The 16,705-nt window shown below is 39.3% G+C and overlaps 1 protein-coding gene across 4 annotated transcripts; it reads right to left on the minus strand.

Moving 5' to 3' along the window:
- Nucleotides 1–870: 870 nt before the first annotated feature.
- Nucleotides 871–15,669, minus strand: LOC130210445 (serine/threonine-protein kinase DCLK1-like). 4 transcript variants are annotated; one of them, XM_056440767.1, is made up of 16 exons: nucleotides 15,180–15,669; nucleotides 14,417–14,789; nucleotides 13,825–14,171; nucleotides 6,940–7,039; nucleotides 6,122–6,238; nucleotides 5,854–5,942; nucleotides 5,244–5,331; nucleotides 4,978–5,147; nucleotides 4,435–4,554; nucleotides 4,072–4,218; nucleotides 3,395–3,528; nucleotides 3,156–3,233; nucleotides 2,895–2,988; nucleotides 2,674–2,754; nucleotides 2,434–2,547; nucleotides 871–1,140 (listed from the first exon to the last, which is right to left on the minus strand). In XM_056440767.1, exons 2-16 carry the CDS (start codon nucleotides 14,775–14,777, stop codon nucleotides 970–972), a joined length of 2,211 nt encoding a protein of 736 aa, XP_056296742.1. In that variant the 5' UTR covers nucleotides 14,778–14,789; nucleotides 15,180–15,669; the 3' UTR covers nucleotides 871–969. The 4 variants fall into 4 exon arrangements, with proteins under 4 accessions (XP_056296742.1, XP_056296741.1, XP_056296743.1 ...); XM_056440766.1 differs by having other exon boundaries at nucleotides 2,895–2,991; XM_056440768.1 differs by lacking the exons at nucleotides 871–1,140; nucleotides 2,434–2,547; nucleotides 2,674–2,754; ... (2 more) ...; nucleotides 3,395–3,528; nucleotides 4,072–4,218 and having other exon boundaries at nucleotides 4,467–4,848.
- Nucleotides 15,670–16,705: the final 1,036 nt, after the last annotated feature.

Raw genomic sequence — 16,705 nt, forward strand, 5'->3', positions numbered from 1 at the left:
CACTCATTCCAGCATTCTGAAAGACACATTTGATACTATGCTCATTGGGCAGTACACCCAATTGTACCTAAATCCATATAAGCTACGGCCAGGCTTTAAACATGCACTTACTACCAACTACACAGGACTGACATTCATCTGTACCACCACTGAATTACAAACACTCTAACAGACATGTAACACATCTACCGTTTCAATAATCCTCTTCAAGCACCAAGGTGAGCTGGACTATCAATAGTCAAATATTAGCGCCCTCAAAAGAGTCATGGTACTGGGTGCAAAACATTATTTTAAGTACAGATAATGCTTAAGGTACAATATAGCAGCATATCGTTTCAGTTTATTTAGTCCTGTTGAACAGTGCCTGAGGTTTATGCACCAGAACCTTAAGTACCTCGGCAAAGAGAAATCTAAGTCATAAAATACAGCAGCACGGTGACTGATGTTAGAGTAATTCTTAAACAAGCATTGGCGTTTAAACCACGATAAGTTAAATGTAACATCATAACACAACATCATGTAATTTAATATTTCAAAACTAAGGTTTGAATGTTTTTTTATTTACATGTTCCATTAAAAAGCTACGTGCTTCATGAAGCAGGCTCTTTCCTGTAGTATACTATATAAACCAGTAGAGGGCTCTAGGGTACTACAATGAAGCAGTGTTCATGAATAAGTAAGGCTTTTACAGCGTTGTGACTTTTTTGGAAGAAAGTAAATAAGGAAAAACAAATCAAAAATTCTTACTCACAAGGTGTAATCGTTGATCTAGAGACTGACTGATCAATGCAGTTTATAATTAAAGTAAACGTATTACGACTGGGAAAACTTAAATAGGTGCAGGTAGTTATGCAGCCTGTGAATGTTTAGGTCAGCAGACTGAATCCAATGTTGGGTCTTTCCGTTTTTACACTCCACCTTCTCCCACTCCCAGAGGGGGAGATGTGGGCTGTGGCCTCTGGGAGACTGTTAGAATTGAGAAGTGGGTGAATGAACAGCGTCAGCCGAACTTGGAGAATATTCCTCAGAGGTAAACTGAGCGGCGGAGTCGATGGGGTTGGCAATGCGGGAGGAGCCGGCACCGACATCCTGGTGGCGTCTTCGTTGGAAAACTTGCTTCTCCTTATCAAGTGGCGTGGTCTGAGAGAGGGTGACACAGCAGCTATTGTTAGGAGATGAGGAGTGGCATCCAATCAATGACCAGTGAGAGACTTGGCAAATGTTAGACAAGCTAAAGTTTGCATGCAGCTGTATGTGGAAAAAGCTGCATTTACCGTACTACTATTCTCTCGAGTTTACTTTCTTGTGACACAGCAAACTGGGGCAGCGCGGTACAAAGGCGGGGCAACAACAAGAGATCTCTATGTATTTTAAAACAAATTGGAAATAATGCATTCGACTTTTGAAACAAAATCTAGTGGATACATAGTTAATATATCTTTTTATGGCATTCTATACATTTACTTTTCTAATTACATTTGTATTTATTACATACGTTGAAACTTTAACACATTTTCTTGTGGCATACAATAGTTTGGCTTTTAATGCATTTTTGTGGCATACTTTATTCACATTTTATTTAGTACATACTTTAATGTGTTTTTTATGGCGCACTTTCCTGTGACTTTTTATTTTTAAAAGTTATTTAAGGAAAAATTTTAAGGCAACCTGTAGGCAACTTCATATTGTATGACGTTTAAAGGACATTTTACATTTAGTGATTTGATTTTTTCATGGTATCTTAATTACAAACTATACTTTGACTTTTTATGACATTTCTGTGACATACTACTATGCTGTTTTTATGGCATACCCCATTCCGACTTTATACTGAATTTTTTTTGGACATACTATACAATGAGTATTTTATTAAATATATTGCCAACAGAAGTAAAGCACGTAATAAACTCTAGTTGATGTCACGGTAAAAATGTCTCCTTTAAAAAAATAAAAAGACTCAACTGATGTTTTATGTTACTTTGATGTTTATTTACAGCTAATGAATTGAATATTGGCATTTTTATAAGATCTCTTAATGTCAGTGCTGACAATACATCTAAAATAGGTGGAGAAGTGACGAGCGCACACACAGGAAACTCTGGCAGCAAGAGGCAGAGTGATGAACCAATGTATACTAAAGTCACTAAATTATAAATGACCCCAGATAAAATACAGCTAATGGATTCATTTTCTGCCTTGACAGACTCAACTGAACCACGACTGAATCACAATAAAGATTAAAAGCTGTTGTACAGAATTAGACCTTAAGCTGCAGTTGCATATAAGGGACACTGGTTGAAAAAAATGTTTCTCAATTTGTAATGAAATTCAAAATATCATAGCTAAAGCAAATAAAAAGGAAATCAAATGTAATCTACGGATGCAGAGATGCATGCTGTGTCTGAGTGTGGAGGAGTGCAGCTCAGCGCTTACTGTAATGACTAACACTCCTGCAGTGGTGCTGCTGAGCTTGGGCCCGGTATTGAAGTGCTTTTTGATCTTCCCAGCCACAGGCAGCTGGGGCTTGTTCTCTGACACGCCATCATCCTGGAAAAAATATAAATAACAACGCTTCACTCCACTTGCTGTATCATAGTGCACTCTTTCATAGCTGTGTTTGCATAAACACAGGTGATTCTAGTGAAAGGACTAACTTTCAAATGCTGAACTTACATTGACCCAGCGGTGATCAAGCACCTGTACAGCCGTGTATCTCTGATCCACATCTACCTGCAGCATTCCAGTGATTAGATCCTAAATAAAGACACACTACATTATTATCCTGTATATTCATGGCTAATGTGAGACACCACCTAAACACATTACGAACAGATTGTGGTGTTTCACATGGAGAATAACAATGGCAGCTGAGGAGAGCACTTCCAGACACAAACCTTGGCAGGGTCAGAAACACTGTCCCAGTATGCTGCAGGGAAATCAAGCTTGGCATTCAAAAGGTGTTCAAAGAGAGACTCTTGATCTTCACCACTGCTGTAGAAAACAAAACAGGTAATTGATAAGCTCAAAATAAGTTCCATTTAATAGTCTATAATGCGATGGCATAGAATAGACATTTTCAAAAATGTGATTAAGACAATATAGTGTGGTTAAAACATCATACTTCAAAATAAACACCCTGATACATGAGCACATACCCACTGAAAGGAGGAAAGCCACACAACAGTATGTAAGTGATGACACCAGCTGCCCAAATGTCAACCTTGAGGCCATACCTGTGATTGAAGAGGAAGATATCAGGTGTCATTAAGACTTAGCACATCAGCAAGTAGCAATAATTACAGTGGAAGTGTTTGATTGGATGAATGCTATTTTCTACTTTCTTTTTACAGCAAATGCCTTACTAATCATGTCTCGGATGAGGACTCTGACTCACCCGGTCTCAGCGACAATCTCTGGTGCTACATAGGTGGGTGTGCCACACACAGTATAGAGGGGCTCGTTGACAACAGTGGCCAAGCCAAAATCACCTAGCTTCAGAGACTTACTACCATCATGGTGTTCAAACACCTGGGAAACACACACAAGAAGAGAAAGTCAGAAACAGCAAGTAAAGAGGTCTCCAATTAATATGCATGCAAAGGTTCAAATAGAAAATGCAGTTGATACTGTGTGCCTAGTGTCTCAGGCTGTTGTAATGCTGATGTGAATGAATGTCCTGCATTCAATCAATGACAAAACTGAAGTCTTCTGCTTTTAACAATGTAGAGTTAATAGATCAAAGCTTTTTTACATCCAGGTCAGACTTTACACAAAAATGATCTCAAAATGATCAAAGGGATATGACACGGTAAAGACCTTGTGGATTTGGGTTTCTGTCATTTCTTTTCATGATTTCATGCATTTGTCCTCTGTAGGTTACATGCCTTCATGCATGTGTAAGTGTCAGTTCTGAGTGCTAACTTGCACATACAAAGTTTGGAGATAAGTGACAATGGGAAGAGGAACAAAGCTTGATAGGGGAACATGGACCTATGAGGTTTGAATATTCAAAGCTTTCATAATTTAGCTACACTCACTGCCAGTACAGAATCTTTGTAGAGTCATACTTACCAACAGGTTTTCTGGTTTTATGTCTCTGTGGACAATATTGAGGCTGTGCAGGTACTTAATGGCACTTGCCAGATTGAACAGCATACAGCTGGCATCTCGCTCTGTGTATTTGTTTGAGGAGATGATTGCATCAAAGAGATCGCCCCCCTGGAGAAAGAGTATTTGGGATGTGATAGAGCACCGGTTATTATTTTCCAACTATGTTAAAAGGGTTGATGCAACTTTATGGATTTAGAGGAATCACATAAAATCCATTTTAATGGACGAGAATATAAATGGTAACAACAAATATGTTATATTTGATCTTATTTTTACTGCATTTGAGTGTAAAAATGCTTTGTAGAATTAACAGATATGTATTACCTTAACCAACTCCATTACAAGATAGAGTTCACTATCGGTGTCCATTTCCTCGATTAAAAGTACGATGTTGGGATGTTTCACGTGCCGAAGGATTGACACTTCACTCTGGATCATGTGCTCCTGGGAAGTAAAAGGAAAATCTACTAACACTGTATAGAGAAATAAATGTATACAGAAACATATCAGTGCAATGTGAAACTAGGCAGCCTACTTTTCAGTAAAATATGAAAGACAAACTGGTTTATCTTTCATATTTGCTTTGAATATGAAAAAAAAACAGTTTCTGAAAAATCTTAAAAATGTGAAATGTCAGTTTAAATCATTTTGATCCACGTTAAGACTACTTAATATTAGCATATCTGATGGTAAACATGAAAAAGAAAGATCATTTAATCCTGGAGGAGATAGCACCATCTGCTGAGGAAGAAAATTAAAGAATGAACGAATCAGCATCCAAAGCAAAACACAAGATTGTAAACAAAAGCTAAAATAACTTTTTGATAATCAATGAGACCAAACTGGCTGATGTAGAGATAAGCTCACCTTTCCCCTGCATTTATCTTTGTTGATGATTTTCAGAGCGTACTCTCTTCCAGTGGATCTCTCCACACACTCTCGGACCACAGCAAAGTTTCCGTCCCCTAAAGTCCTCCCTACTTTGTACCTCTCTGCTATGGACGCAGGCACTGAGAGGTACTCATCTATTGGCTCAGCTGCGAAGAAATTTTAAATATCTATAATGTAAAAATATGAACAATAGCCTTTACATTGCTTGCAAAGAGTATTTTTCCACAAAGATTAAGTCTAACCTTCACTGCCAGGCCCATCTCCTTCATCCATTGAGCTGCACACCTTGGTAGACGCTAAAGAGAGTGAAGAGCCACTTTGTTGAGATCCCTGGAGATAAGACAAGGATATGACTTGAAAAACACACTTGATGCTCTTGTTTTACAGAAACTTGAGAGAAGGCAAAGCTTTCACAAAGCCTATTTGTTGCACTCTAACCAGCCTTGAGTGTGCAGTTTAAGATTAGATAAATAAAGCTTGGTGAAATGTTATACTAGCCTTTCCACCAGCATAAAAGACTAGCAAGAGATTCCAAAAAGGATTGAGAGAAAATAATATCCTGAGCCACAATACCAAACACAGCCAGCCTTAAGAATAATTAATGATGGTATCACTGATAATGGGATTTTGCTCTAGTCGACAGTGCTGTGCAGCCTCAAACCTGCTTCTGTGATCATCACAGCAAAAAAGGTGCTGCATCAGTATGAACATTAGAGAGATAGCTGTCAACTTCAGAAATATATATATATGTATCTATCTATCTATACACACACATGCATATACATATATATATATATATCAAAAACATATTTAGGACTTAAACTTATTTACAGGAACATCCATTTGTATTACCCGTCGTCTTCGGAGGCTAGCTGGACTGGTCGGAGAGGGGCTCGGAGACTTCCGATGTGTGGACAGCTGACTGCTTAAAGTGCCATTAGCTGTCGGCCCATGAGAATTGGAAACAATCAATCAGCATAGTGAAAAAATATTGCAAGATAGATCAAAATGCAATTGTTATACATAGTGTATATGTATACCTAAAATCAGAACACTTTGTGAAGTTTTAGAACAATAATACATGTATTTGGTATCGTTGTGTCTGCATGCATGCACACACCTGAACCAGTGGATGACGGGGACTTGCTTCTGCGGGACATCCCACCAACTATTGGCGAGGAGAGACCCTGCACGGAGGGGAGTCGGCCATATGATGCAGACTTGGCTACCCTGCACACTAAATAGAAAGGAAACACTTCAAGACGAACACTGCTAGAGCAACACTTTTCTTAAATGATACTAGGCTACCTTATTCTCCATATGTGTCAGCCTCGAGTCTGTGAGAGACTATTCATTTCATTAATATGAAGTATTTTCTTTTAAGTACAACATCCTATGAATCCACAAAGCCACAACCTATGAGTGATGACATCCTCTTGTATTCTGACCTGCACATTCATCAAACACACAAACTGTATACCACAATAATTAACAAGTCAAGTGAATGGTAGTGCCCTGAGCATCATTTGTATTCAATGGGAACTCTCTCCTCACCACAACAACTCGAAGCATAAATACTGTGCTAAAGCTGCGACACCACTCCACTAAAGCTATACTGACACCCTTTCATTCACAAGTGGTCTTAATGAATGGAAAGTCTGAATATTGGATCTTCAGTACGTTGTATTATAGACTCCCACTTTGATAAAGTATAAGGTCTAAATGTTAAAGAAAAAGATTTGTCGTGGAACAAAGGTAACATGGAACAAGATGGCAACAACACCGTATACTGCATTTTAGTAGAGCTTCAAACGGGTATGAGCAACTGCAGTAACGGCAATAGAAAGAACACACGTATGAGAACAAACATGCAAAAACACAATATTCAAAGTCCCACATGAAAGATGGTTTAATAAAAAGCTATTTATAAACACTTACCACTTTCATCCAAGTTGAAGTCATCCTGATAACGGAACTTCTCAGGGCCACAGGCAAAGAAGATATCATCCATCCCAAAAAAGTCCTGAAGGCAGGTCACCTGGTAAAGATGGAGATGTTTCTCTCAGTTATAGTTCAAAAACAAGTTTGATAAGTGGCGGGTACTCTCCCCAGTGACACTGTACATAATATTACACCAAATCATTTTCGCCAAATATCTGGAACATTCCAAGGTTCAAGGTTTATATTTGCCATGTGTGCAGAGACCAACAGTCCAGACACATTGGAATTAGTGAGCAGGGCAATCAGAGTCAGAGGTAAAAACAAACGTTAATAAATAGGCTAGTCCTGAGTGCTGTTCCTAGCTTGTGAAAAGAAGAGGGGAAAGGGAAGAGTCATATGGGGATATTGCAGATTTTGAGAGGTGGAGGTGGTTATGTGAGGATATTTCACATATTAGAATATTGCAAATTGTTCACAGATAGTAAGAGTAATGTTTCACATATTGCACATGAAAAGCGAGCTGAGGTGGTGTTGGGTTATTGTTGACACATTTTTCAATGTGTAATAGTTATATTTTGCAAAGAAGCTGTTGAAGAAACGTGTTCTGTGATCAAACAATCAAATAAACAATCTAGAAAGCTACATGTGCAGGTATTATTTTCTAATCAGAACACAGACACAGTCTGCTGCTGCATTTAGCTCAAGTTTTGGACCGTTTGCAAACTTTAATGGACTAATTTACAGGATACAGAGGAGTTTATTGTGTAAGATATTTCACGTAGAATATCAGGTGCTGTGTAGGAGTCAAAAAGACACAAGTCCACACAATGACCTGTTTGTCACTGTAACCAACAATACTGTGATTGATGAACTGTTCACAAATTACTTTTTGAACCCAGCCTTCTCATGATTTTTCATATTTGGGAAAATCTTGTCAAATCTAGATGACATAAATGTCAGTACATATGTACACATCTCCATCAGGTCATCTCAGTGTACAAGAGAGAACACCATGAATGAAATACTAATGAATTAAGCATTTGAGCAGATATGCTGTAATTGGATTTTCAAAATGGCCAAAGTAAATGTTACAGTGTGTACAGCATATGAATAATGGAATTTATTTGTACTGGTGTATCAGCCTGTTTGCATACTTAAATGTTTCTACGGAATCTACTAAGAAATTATATGCAGTACAATCTGTGACAATGCCGTTTCCATCCTTTGTGAGAGATAAAAATGAACTGCCCTCCATTGCCTGGGACCGTTCAACGTAAAGTCAAGTTAAAACATTCTTTCAACAGTCGTTCATTCTGAGAGCAAATCATGCGTCACCAAGACACAGAGTGTATTGTTCCTCAGATGGAAGCAATATCAATTATAATCTTCACTTTTCTACGAAGAGAAACAAGATGACTGAATTGATGCATCTGTTGCTCTCATTATTACAGGACTCCATCGCAGTGGATGCAGCATGAATAAATGAAGATGCTAATGGAGTCCTGACCTTCTACTCAAAAGGGTTATTTATGTGCTTAATTACAGCAGTGCACCAGAACATGTTTTCATTTTTCTCTGAGGGTGGACCCAACAAAAGCTCTATCAACAAAAATGTTATTTCATATAAAGTATTAGTCTCGTGTTTGCAGCTCGGCAAAGCTCTACTCCTGGCCGGTGGAGAAGCTGTTGCTGGTTGCGAAGAGCTCGTCCTTCAAGACTGAGTTTCTGACGAGGTCAAAGTCGATCTCGGTCTGTCTTTGCTGGGCTGGTTGCTACCAAAGGCCCAACTGGAGTCTGAGCTGAAGGACTTGCTGGTGAATCTGCTTGATTTTTACCTCAAACGTGAAGATTTATTCGTACAATTTAGTAAGAATTTAGACAAAAAGATTTATAAAACTGGACAATTGCAAACATCGAATAAGGACATGCATTATTAATGGTCTCATTGTTAAGAACCACGGGGAGTTCAGCAGAAGCCTAATGGCTTGTCTGTTTGCTTCATGCAAACAGAAAAGGAAGCCACCACAGTCTGACAACCCAGCAGCCCTCTAACCATATATATTAAATGTTAGGTTATCCTCCTCCTTAGTTATTAATGTGACAATATTCAGTTTTTCATTCTACAAATCTCAGATTTGGGATGAAATGTACCCTATAAAATTGGCAAGAATTTAGAGAAAATGGGATTTGCAGCTTTGATGTAGTTTTTTTTCTCCAAAATACTGAAATGGTGGATTATTCACGAAACAAATGGATTAGAAGTAACTTTTTTGCAGGCTACATATAAATCAAACGGCCAAAGGTAATTCCCGCCATGAAATATCTTTATAAAATAGAGCACAGAGGGAGGCTAAATATGGAAATTTTCTCTGCAGATGGTCCCCTCCGACAACCCCTGCCTCCCACCCCTCCTCCAGGATTGTGAGATCCCAAAGGGAGGAGGCATGCACAGCCGTTGTCAAGGGGACCAGACAGAATCCCAGCTGAGTTTGAGACGATGAGAGGGACATGACTGCTTTAAAATGGTCCTGTCAGAGCCTATCCGGAACACTGGACATTACAAACGGCAGACAATAGAAGAATCAGTCCAGGTAAAATGGAACAATTTACAACATCATGTGACTATAAAGATGTATGTTGAAATCTGGCTTCAGACATTTGGTGAATGGTCACCCCCAATAACTCTCAATTTCGATCTTAAACAAAAAGTAAACCTGAGTGTCATTATTCCCCAGTAGGATCAGAGATCTAGTCACCACCGTACCCTCAAGACAACAAATGTGTCCAACTATAGAATGACAACATATGGATCACTTTCATTCAAGGTCTTGAGTCTAATCTAATCTCGCTGATTTAACAATAGCTTTTTGTCTGTTATATGCAACTCTTGAATAACTCATACTACATATTGTTCATCTGGAATATTAGGAAATAACTAAAAGCCAAACTTATGATAGAGCAATCATGATTGTGTTGCTTTATATTGATGTCTGGTGGCTGAGTGACACAGCAGCTCCATAAGGCCTACCATCCCCCGAACACCGACACACTGTCCTCGCAGTTTGGAAGCATCCAGTACAAAGATTGATCGTCAGGGTTTTATCCGTTGGAAAAGCAATGGAAGGTATGCATGCTTTAGAAGCTAATCCATCTGAGCCAGTGAGGACTATACACATTATTACACATAAGACACAAACGAGTAATACACCATTGCTCTACCAGAACACAGGTGATGCTCACCATGGTGCTGAATCTCCCCTTTGAAGCGCCACACAGAACAAAGCAGCGTCACTCAGAAGGTCAGGGAGAAACATGACTCATCTTCACATGCCCTTTTCAAACTGTTCTAGTTAATTTAGCATGGGCTTCCCTTATTTACAGTTTCAGAGTGTGTTCAAATTTGTATCCTGTAAGATTAAGAATGTCCAGTAGAAAGATAAAAGGATGGAAAACAGTATATTCAGTGACATACATTATCCAATATTCAGATTGGATGTGCTGCATAATTTGGTGACTTAACTGCATTTGCTGCATATACAGAAGTACATCCATAGGGACACACCCGCAACTTAATTACACTTCTGATCTATAACTCTAGCACATGTTTAGCATTCCTAATCCCAACTTCCTCGTCTTGAGTTTCTATATTTAGCCATTCGTAGTTCTAACAAGCTATGCATTTTAGCCGAAGATATATTATGTGTTAACATGTTTAATTGTTAAATAAATGCATATCTATATTTATGTGCCGGTATATAAATATGCTGTTACATTTCTGTAGTGTACAAATTAAAGTACAACAGAAACTGCCACATAAGCATAATTAGTAATCTTAGAACAAAAAGAGGATAGCGCAAAAAATGTCTTTCCTATACACCAAATGCCGTCGGATGCTGAGCACGTCATTATTTTGTGTTTGACAGAAAGTCACAGCAGTAGGTGAGCAGAAAGCAAGACATCCTCCCAATCTCATGCATCCTTCTTTCTACCCTTTAGCTTTGAAGAGATATTAAAAAATAGCAATCACTATGCTACATTCGAAACTGAAAGTAGTTAGTCTTTCTATTGTAAAAATAAATCTTATATACCATCCCTGGCAGGTCTCCTAAAACAACACCAAATGCCTATGTTTATGTTAATGTCACTGAATTGCAGGAGAACATAACTGGTCCTTTTTTATAATCATTTTGTAAAAAGTAATTGATCTAAAATAATGGCCACTCCACATCTGTGCAGGAATGACATCTGTGTCATGAGCAAAGACCAATAGAGATTAATTATGGACCAACATAGGCCAAACCAGGAAAAGGCTGAGTCAAGGTCATGACGACACACGGGGCACCATGCATGTCATAACTGTTCCCACATCGACTGATACATAGTTTTACCATGGAGAATTAAGCCTCTGCTTTTGTCCTTTGGTGTCATGTAGGCTCTGTCCTAGGGTGGCTGTTTTGACATATATTTGACTTTAAAACACAGAAGTTAGCTATGTGCATAATTCAATTACAGAGCAGAGCTGTATGGAATGCTATGGCCTAAGTCTCCTTAAACATACTCCATCATTCAGATGTTTTCAGTTTCATCACATACAAACACAAACACCAAGCCTTAACATATGTTCTTGCCTCGAAGGGCCTTGTCTGCAAATAGTTTGTTTCTCTATACCTTATTTGTATACTACAGTATGGATAATGTTATATAAACTATTAGTCATCTGAAGTTTATAAAGTACAACCCAAAACACCTCAACTTGTCTGTGCCCATTTGGCCAAGGATCACAGCCATCAAGCAGAGCCACCTAAGAAGCAGAATTACTAAACGTGACTCATGAGGCTAAAACAAATGTGAAAACTTGACCAAAAAAGGGATAGACATGACTGAAAGAAGATAAATAGAAATTACGGGAAATGAATCATTAAATCTGCAGCAAATACACCAATACCAGACATACATTAAAAGCAGTTGTACCATTGTAAGTAAATATAAAGGCTAATCTTTTGGTTGCGTTTGGAAATTTAAACAAACCTGTGAGAGACATAATTGTTTTTCTGCAGAATGACTTTGTCTTCAGAACCACAGCACGCGCAGCTCTTTTACCACAAAAGGTTAAACACCCATGAACACAGGCCTTTTGATGACAAAGGGTGCTTATTTGTCCATCTGGAGTCACAACATGACAAAAAGTACAAAAGGCAGAGAAACTAGAGCAGAGCTGCACTGCCAAGCAGCTCACTAGGAAAGCCTAGACAACGATAAAATCACTTCACTGAATAAGCAAAGATACCTGGTAAATACCTTGTGTGAGGGACACATGGAGAACCACAGAAATACATTCTAATATTTTACATTCAGAGTATACAAAATAGACATATATCTTTGATATCTTGCAATGTCATGCCTGTTTATGCTTTTAAACAAGCTGTATTTCTAAAATAAGTCAGAGGATTTCTAGAGTCAGATTTGGAAAACCGCTAACTTTAACCTCTACACATAATCACAGAATGGGATTATACCCAAGCCATGTGCTCCGTCTTGCCGCCATGTGGATCAAAAGGCTGACAGATCAAGCACTGCCTCAATGAGCCCCCTCTCTCTACACATGCAATCCTGACATCACTACTGCACTCCTCTGCCGCAGAGGCTGTTCCTTAGCAACCAGCTCAGGAAACCAGATCACCATAGAAACCATCAAAAGAAGAAAAAAAGAAATAATTATATTGTGTGATGAGGATACAAATGCAGAGTCTACAGTAGGTTATAAGGTTTATGAAAAGGAAAGTTAAAAAGCTGATTATTTTTATGGAATGTATTGAAACTAATTAGCTCAGTCAGTTGTGTGCTCTGTGAAGTTGCCACTTCATGCTATCCAACCAAATCAACCCAGAATGGCCCACGTCCCCTCAAATGTAGTGGGAAATAAGGCACTTGCGCAAGGATGTCAACAAAGTATAATAATGTCAATAATGGCTACTGTATCTAAGTGTATTACTAACTCAGTAAGTGAATACCGTAACCATTCAATAATGTGCTCCTGTTTAGTAGTAATATTAAATAGGGTACTAGAAGACTGTTTCTTGAAATAGTTAGCACATTTTTCCAGTTGACTTTGAAACTACTGTGCTGTCTCTCTGAGAAGGCAGTTTTCAGAAACATGAATGAAAGTTATATTTCTTTCAAATCTAAAAATTCCCATACTGCACAAGAAAAACTATATGTGTACCAGGTCTGCCTCGTGTGCAGTATGCTGATGCAAGATTGTGTGAGATACAGTACTACAAATGAGAAGACCGACAGTGGAAACTTTAACAGCAACATACTAGTCTCCACAAACTAATATATCTCGATACTGCACACAGCCAAGCTATGAACAGATAATAAAAGGTCATGCCGGAGACTTCTATCTGACAAAAGTATAATTCCTTTTTCCTACAATGAGCAATTCATTCATTATTGTTGGCAAAAGGGTTCAAGATAATAAAATAATAGTAAAGTTTCCTGGCTGCTTCACTTTGAAATAAGAATACTGTAAATAAAAAAAGTAGAATGTCAGCTATATAAAAGGGTTTACATCTCTTAAAAGTAGGTCAGTTAGGTGAATATTTTAAACATACAGTTTAAATAGTGTTGGTTACAAATGTGCAACCAGCTTTATTAACTGCTTCCTCTCCGAGTAAAGGGGGGCCTTCAAGTCACAGGCAGAGGTAGGGCAATGCAATGCCTGCGACTTTCACAAACTAAAGTAAAAATAACAAATTATTGTATCTAGCAATTACCCAAATGTAATTTTCTCCAGTGTACCCTACTACGAAACATGTTGGGAAAAATTTGCGAAAGTAAAGCTCTCTGAATCACCACTAGAAATGATAACTTAACACCTACCATTTTGCCATCAACAGTATATAACCTTTTGACAGCTCCAGATTCCAGCTGGATGGCTTCTGTGATGTCAGTCATGACTTGCTCAAAGGAGTGGGCAGTCTTCTTGTTGAGCAAGATCCGTACAGCCTTGCGAGGCTTTACTCCACTGCGGACAATGGTTACCAGTTTAGGCTTAATAAAGTCCTTGCTCTCCCTGGTCTCCGGGGATCCAGCCTTTGCACTACCGAGGGAAGAAGGGTCCCGGATGGACAGAGCAGTCAAAGCACCAACTGCCCAGTTGGGATTTACATTCTTTGTGTAGTCCATCAGCTTGTAGGGCTCAATGGATGCACAAACATAGCTATCCCCTGCAGAAAATCAAGACAGAGAATTTTAATTTTCCCACAAACAAAAGCTTAGACACATGGAATATTAACAAAAGTGGATATCACATACTAGTGAGACACTGGCTTATTCTGCTCTACAAGAGTACGTTGTGCATTTTGTTTCGATCTAAATCAGCTGAACATTTTGTGGGGTTTGTGGCTTGTTTCATCTCACATAAATCATCTCAATATAAACATAATCTGGGCCATTCAATAACACTACTCACCTTCCACCAGCTGGTCCATGCAGGTGATCTTTGTTGTCCCATCAATCGTATATATGGTCCGCACCCCTTGTGGCAAGTTGACATTGTCTGACAGAGATCGTGTGAGGTCAGCCAGGAGTGCTTCTATGGACCTAAATCTCTCCTGAGAAATGGCAAAAACAATCCCTTTGAAGTAGCGGTCCCCATTGCGATAGAAACGAATCTTCTTGGCCTTCTTTTCTGAGGTCAGTGCTTGCAGTGTCCTGGTTCGGTACAGGCTGCAGTGAGCACTATGAGTGGGACTGGGGAGTCCATTTCCTCTTGAGCCCCTTCGGGTATATCTTTGGGCCTTGTCCCGCTCATCAAAATGCTCCAGCTCCATGTCTGTGCAGTGCTGTCAGACCATAAAAAAATACAGGGAAAATGCTTACTTTTTGAATATGTCATTTCATTTAAATAATACATTTGTGCAATTAGGCTCTCTGTCAGTGGTTTACACTCTTGATACAGCACTGATACAGGCTTTGTTACTGCAACTGCTGCTTTTACACACATTATGAATGAACATGTCACACCCATTTCATGCTACCCGGTGATACTCAATACAATCTTTACAGCAATTAAATGCACCTGCATTTTCAGTGGATAGTCACTCAGCAGTGTAAGCCTGGTACAGAATGGTGGCTAAACGCGTATTGATAGGTAAAACAATAACAATATATAACATAGCAAGAAACCGGTGTAAAACATTTGGATTTTCTTGTACTGGTGCAATCTCTCTTACCTTTTACACGAGGACAAATGCGATTAAAGCGGGTTTTTTTCTTCTTCTTCTGGAAGCAGCACTTGTTTTAATGAATCATTTATTCATTTGACGCCTTGCAGATGAACCATGCGTCCCTTTGTTGCACCTGAGATGCTCCTGTCTTCCTGCTTGCCTGCCGTGTGTCTATTCCGCTGTGTTCGCATGCAGAGAGGAGGCAGGGCTGTAGCCGGTGTCCTCCACCCTCCCCTTCTCTCCATTTCTGCCAGCGCAGTGATTTACATCAGACCGATTGGGGGTCAGCGCTCCTCGTGCACATTGCCGTCAGAACACGCCCGCCAAGTGTTGCCAGGTCCGCGGTTTCCCTGCGGAATTGGGCTAATTTTGAATTGTTGCCGCGGGTTGAATTTTTTGTCCGCTGGTTCGGGTAGACCTATTTTGCATGCAAATTACATGAATATCTTTAAATGAAAATCCATATTTTAAATGAAATAATTTATTTATACCCAAATCCTACCAAACTGACTCCAGATCAGCACGTACACACATTTTATTTATGATAATATACTGTATCTAATTACACAAGGCCATTTTAGGACCTAGGTGAAATAACTCTTTTGGGAAAACTGCTTTTAATGCTGGCATACTAAACATTTGGTGTTACTTTGTAGATATTACAATACATTTGGAAATGATAGCAATGCTGTTGGACTTTAAAAGCAGTGTATATGGTTTGGCACGGGCATATTTTGAGTTCTGATATTGGGCTGGTTTTGATTGGCCATTGGGCTGGTTTTGTCACACAGACCTGGCAACCCTGAGTGAGAGACGACCCGCAGCAGCACACACAACTGAGCCTCGCGCAGCGTCTTTTCGCGGCTCTTTTTCGGACCAACAGTTACACGTAAGTACGCCGCATTTTGTCAATGAAGTTACTTAATGCAGCGGTCCCCAACCTTTTTTGAGCCACGGACCGGTTCCGTGTCAGAAATTATTTTCACGGACCGGCAATATAAATGACATAATAAATATGACGTCATACAATTATTCGAAGGGCATAAAGTGCCAAAACTACAACTCATCATTACGCCGAATTAGTGTGAGCCGTGCGCTTGTTTACCTGCAACGAGCCGCTAATGGAGACAGCGACACAGACGTGTGTTTGGTCCGCTGCTCCTAACAGAGTTCTGGTCGCTGTCATTAGAACAGGCAGAGTTGTTGTGTGAACTGTCCCTTAAGTCCACCGTCATTTGCATCTCGAACACATTTTCTTCTGCTCGGACGGGCTCGATTCACCGGGTGGCTTTGTTTACAAATGGGTTGCAGGTCTATTCTTTTGCAGTCGGGTCTTTTGTGGTTGGAGTACCGCTCAAACTCTTTGAAAAGCCTCTTCCACCCGGTCAACGTCTGAAACATGTAGAATATTCCGCTGTTCACTCGCCCACACAGCAGCGACTTTATCGGCCAACTTGAAAACAGTTGTCATTTCCCTGAAGTGACAGAATTCATTGAGCAGGTTGAATATGTTTTAAGATTCTTTGTCACTG

The sequence above is a fragment of the Pseudoliparis swirei genome, chromosome 20 (assembly GCF_029220125.1).
Source record: "Pseudoliparis swirei isolate HS2019 ecotype Mariana Trench chromosome 20, NWPU_hadal_v1, whole genome shotgun sequence".
Classification (NCBI taxonomy): Eukaryota; Metazoa; Chordata; class Actinopteri; order Perciformes; family Liparidae; genus Pseudoliparis; species Pseudoliparis swirei.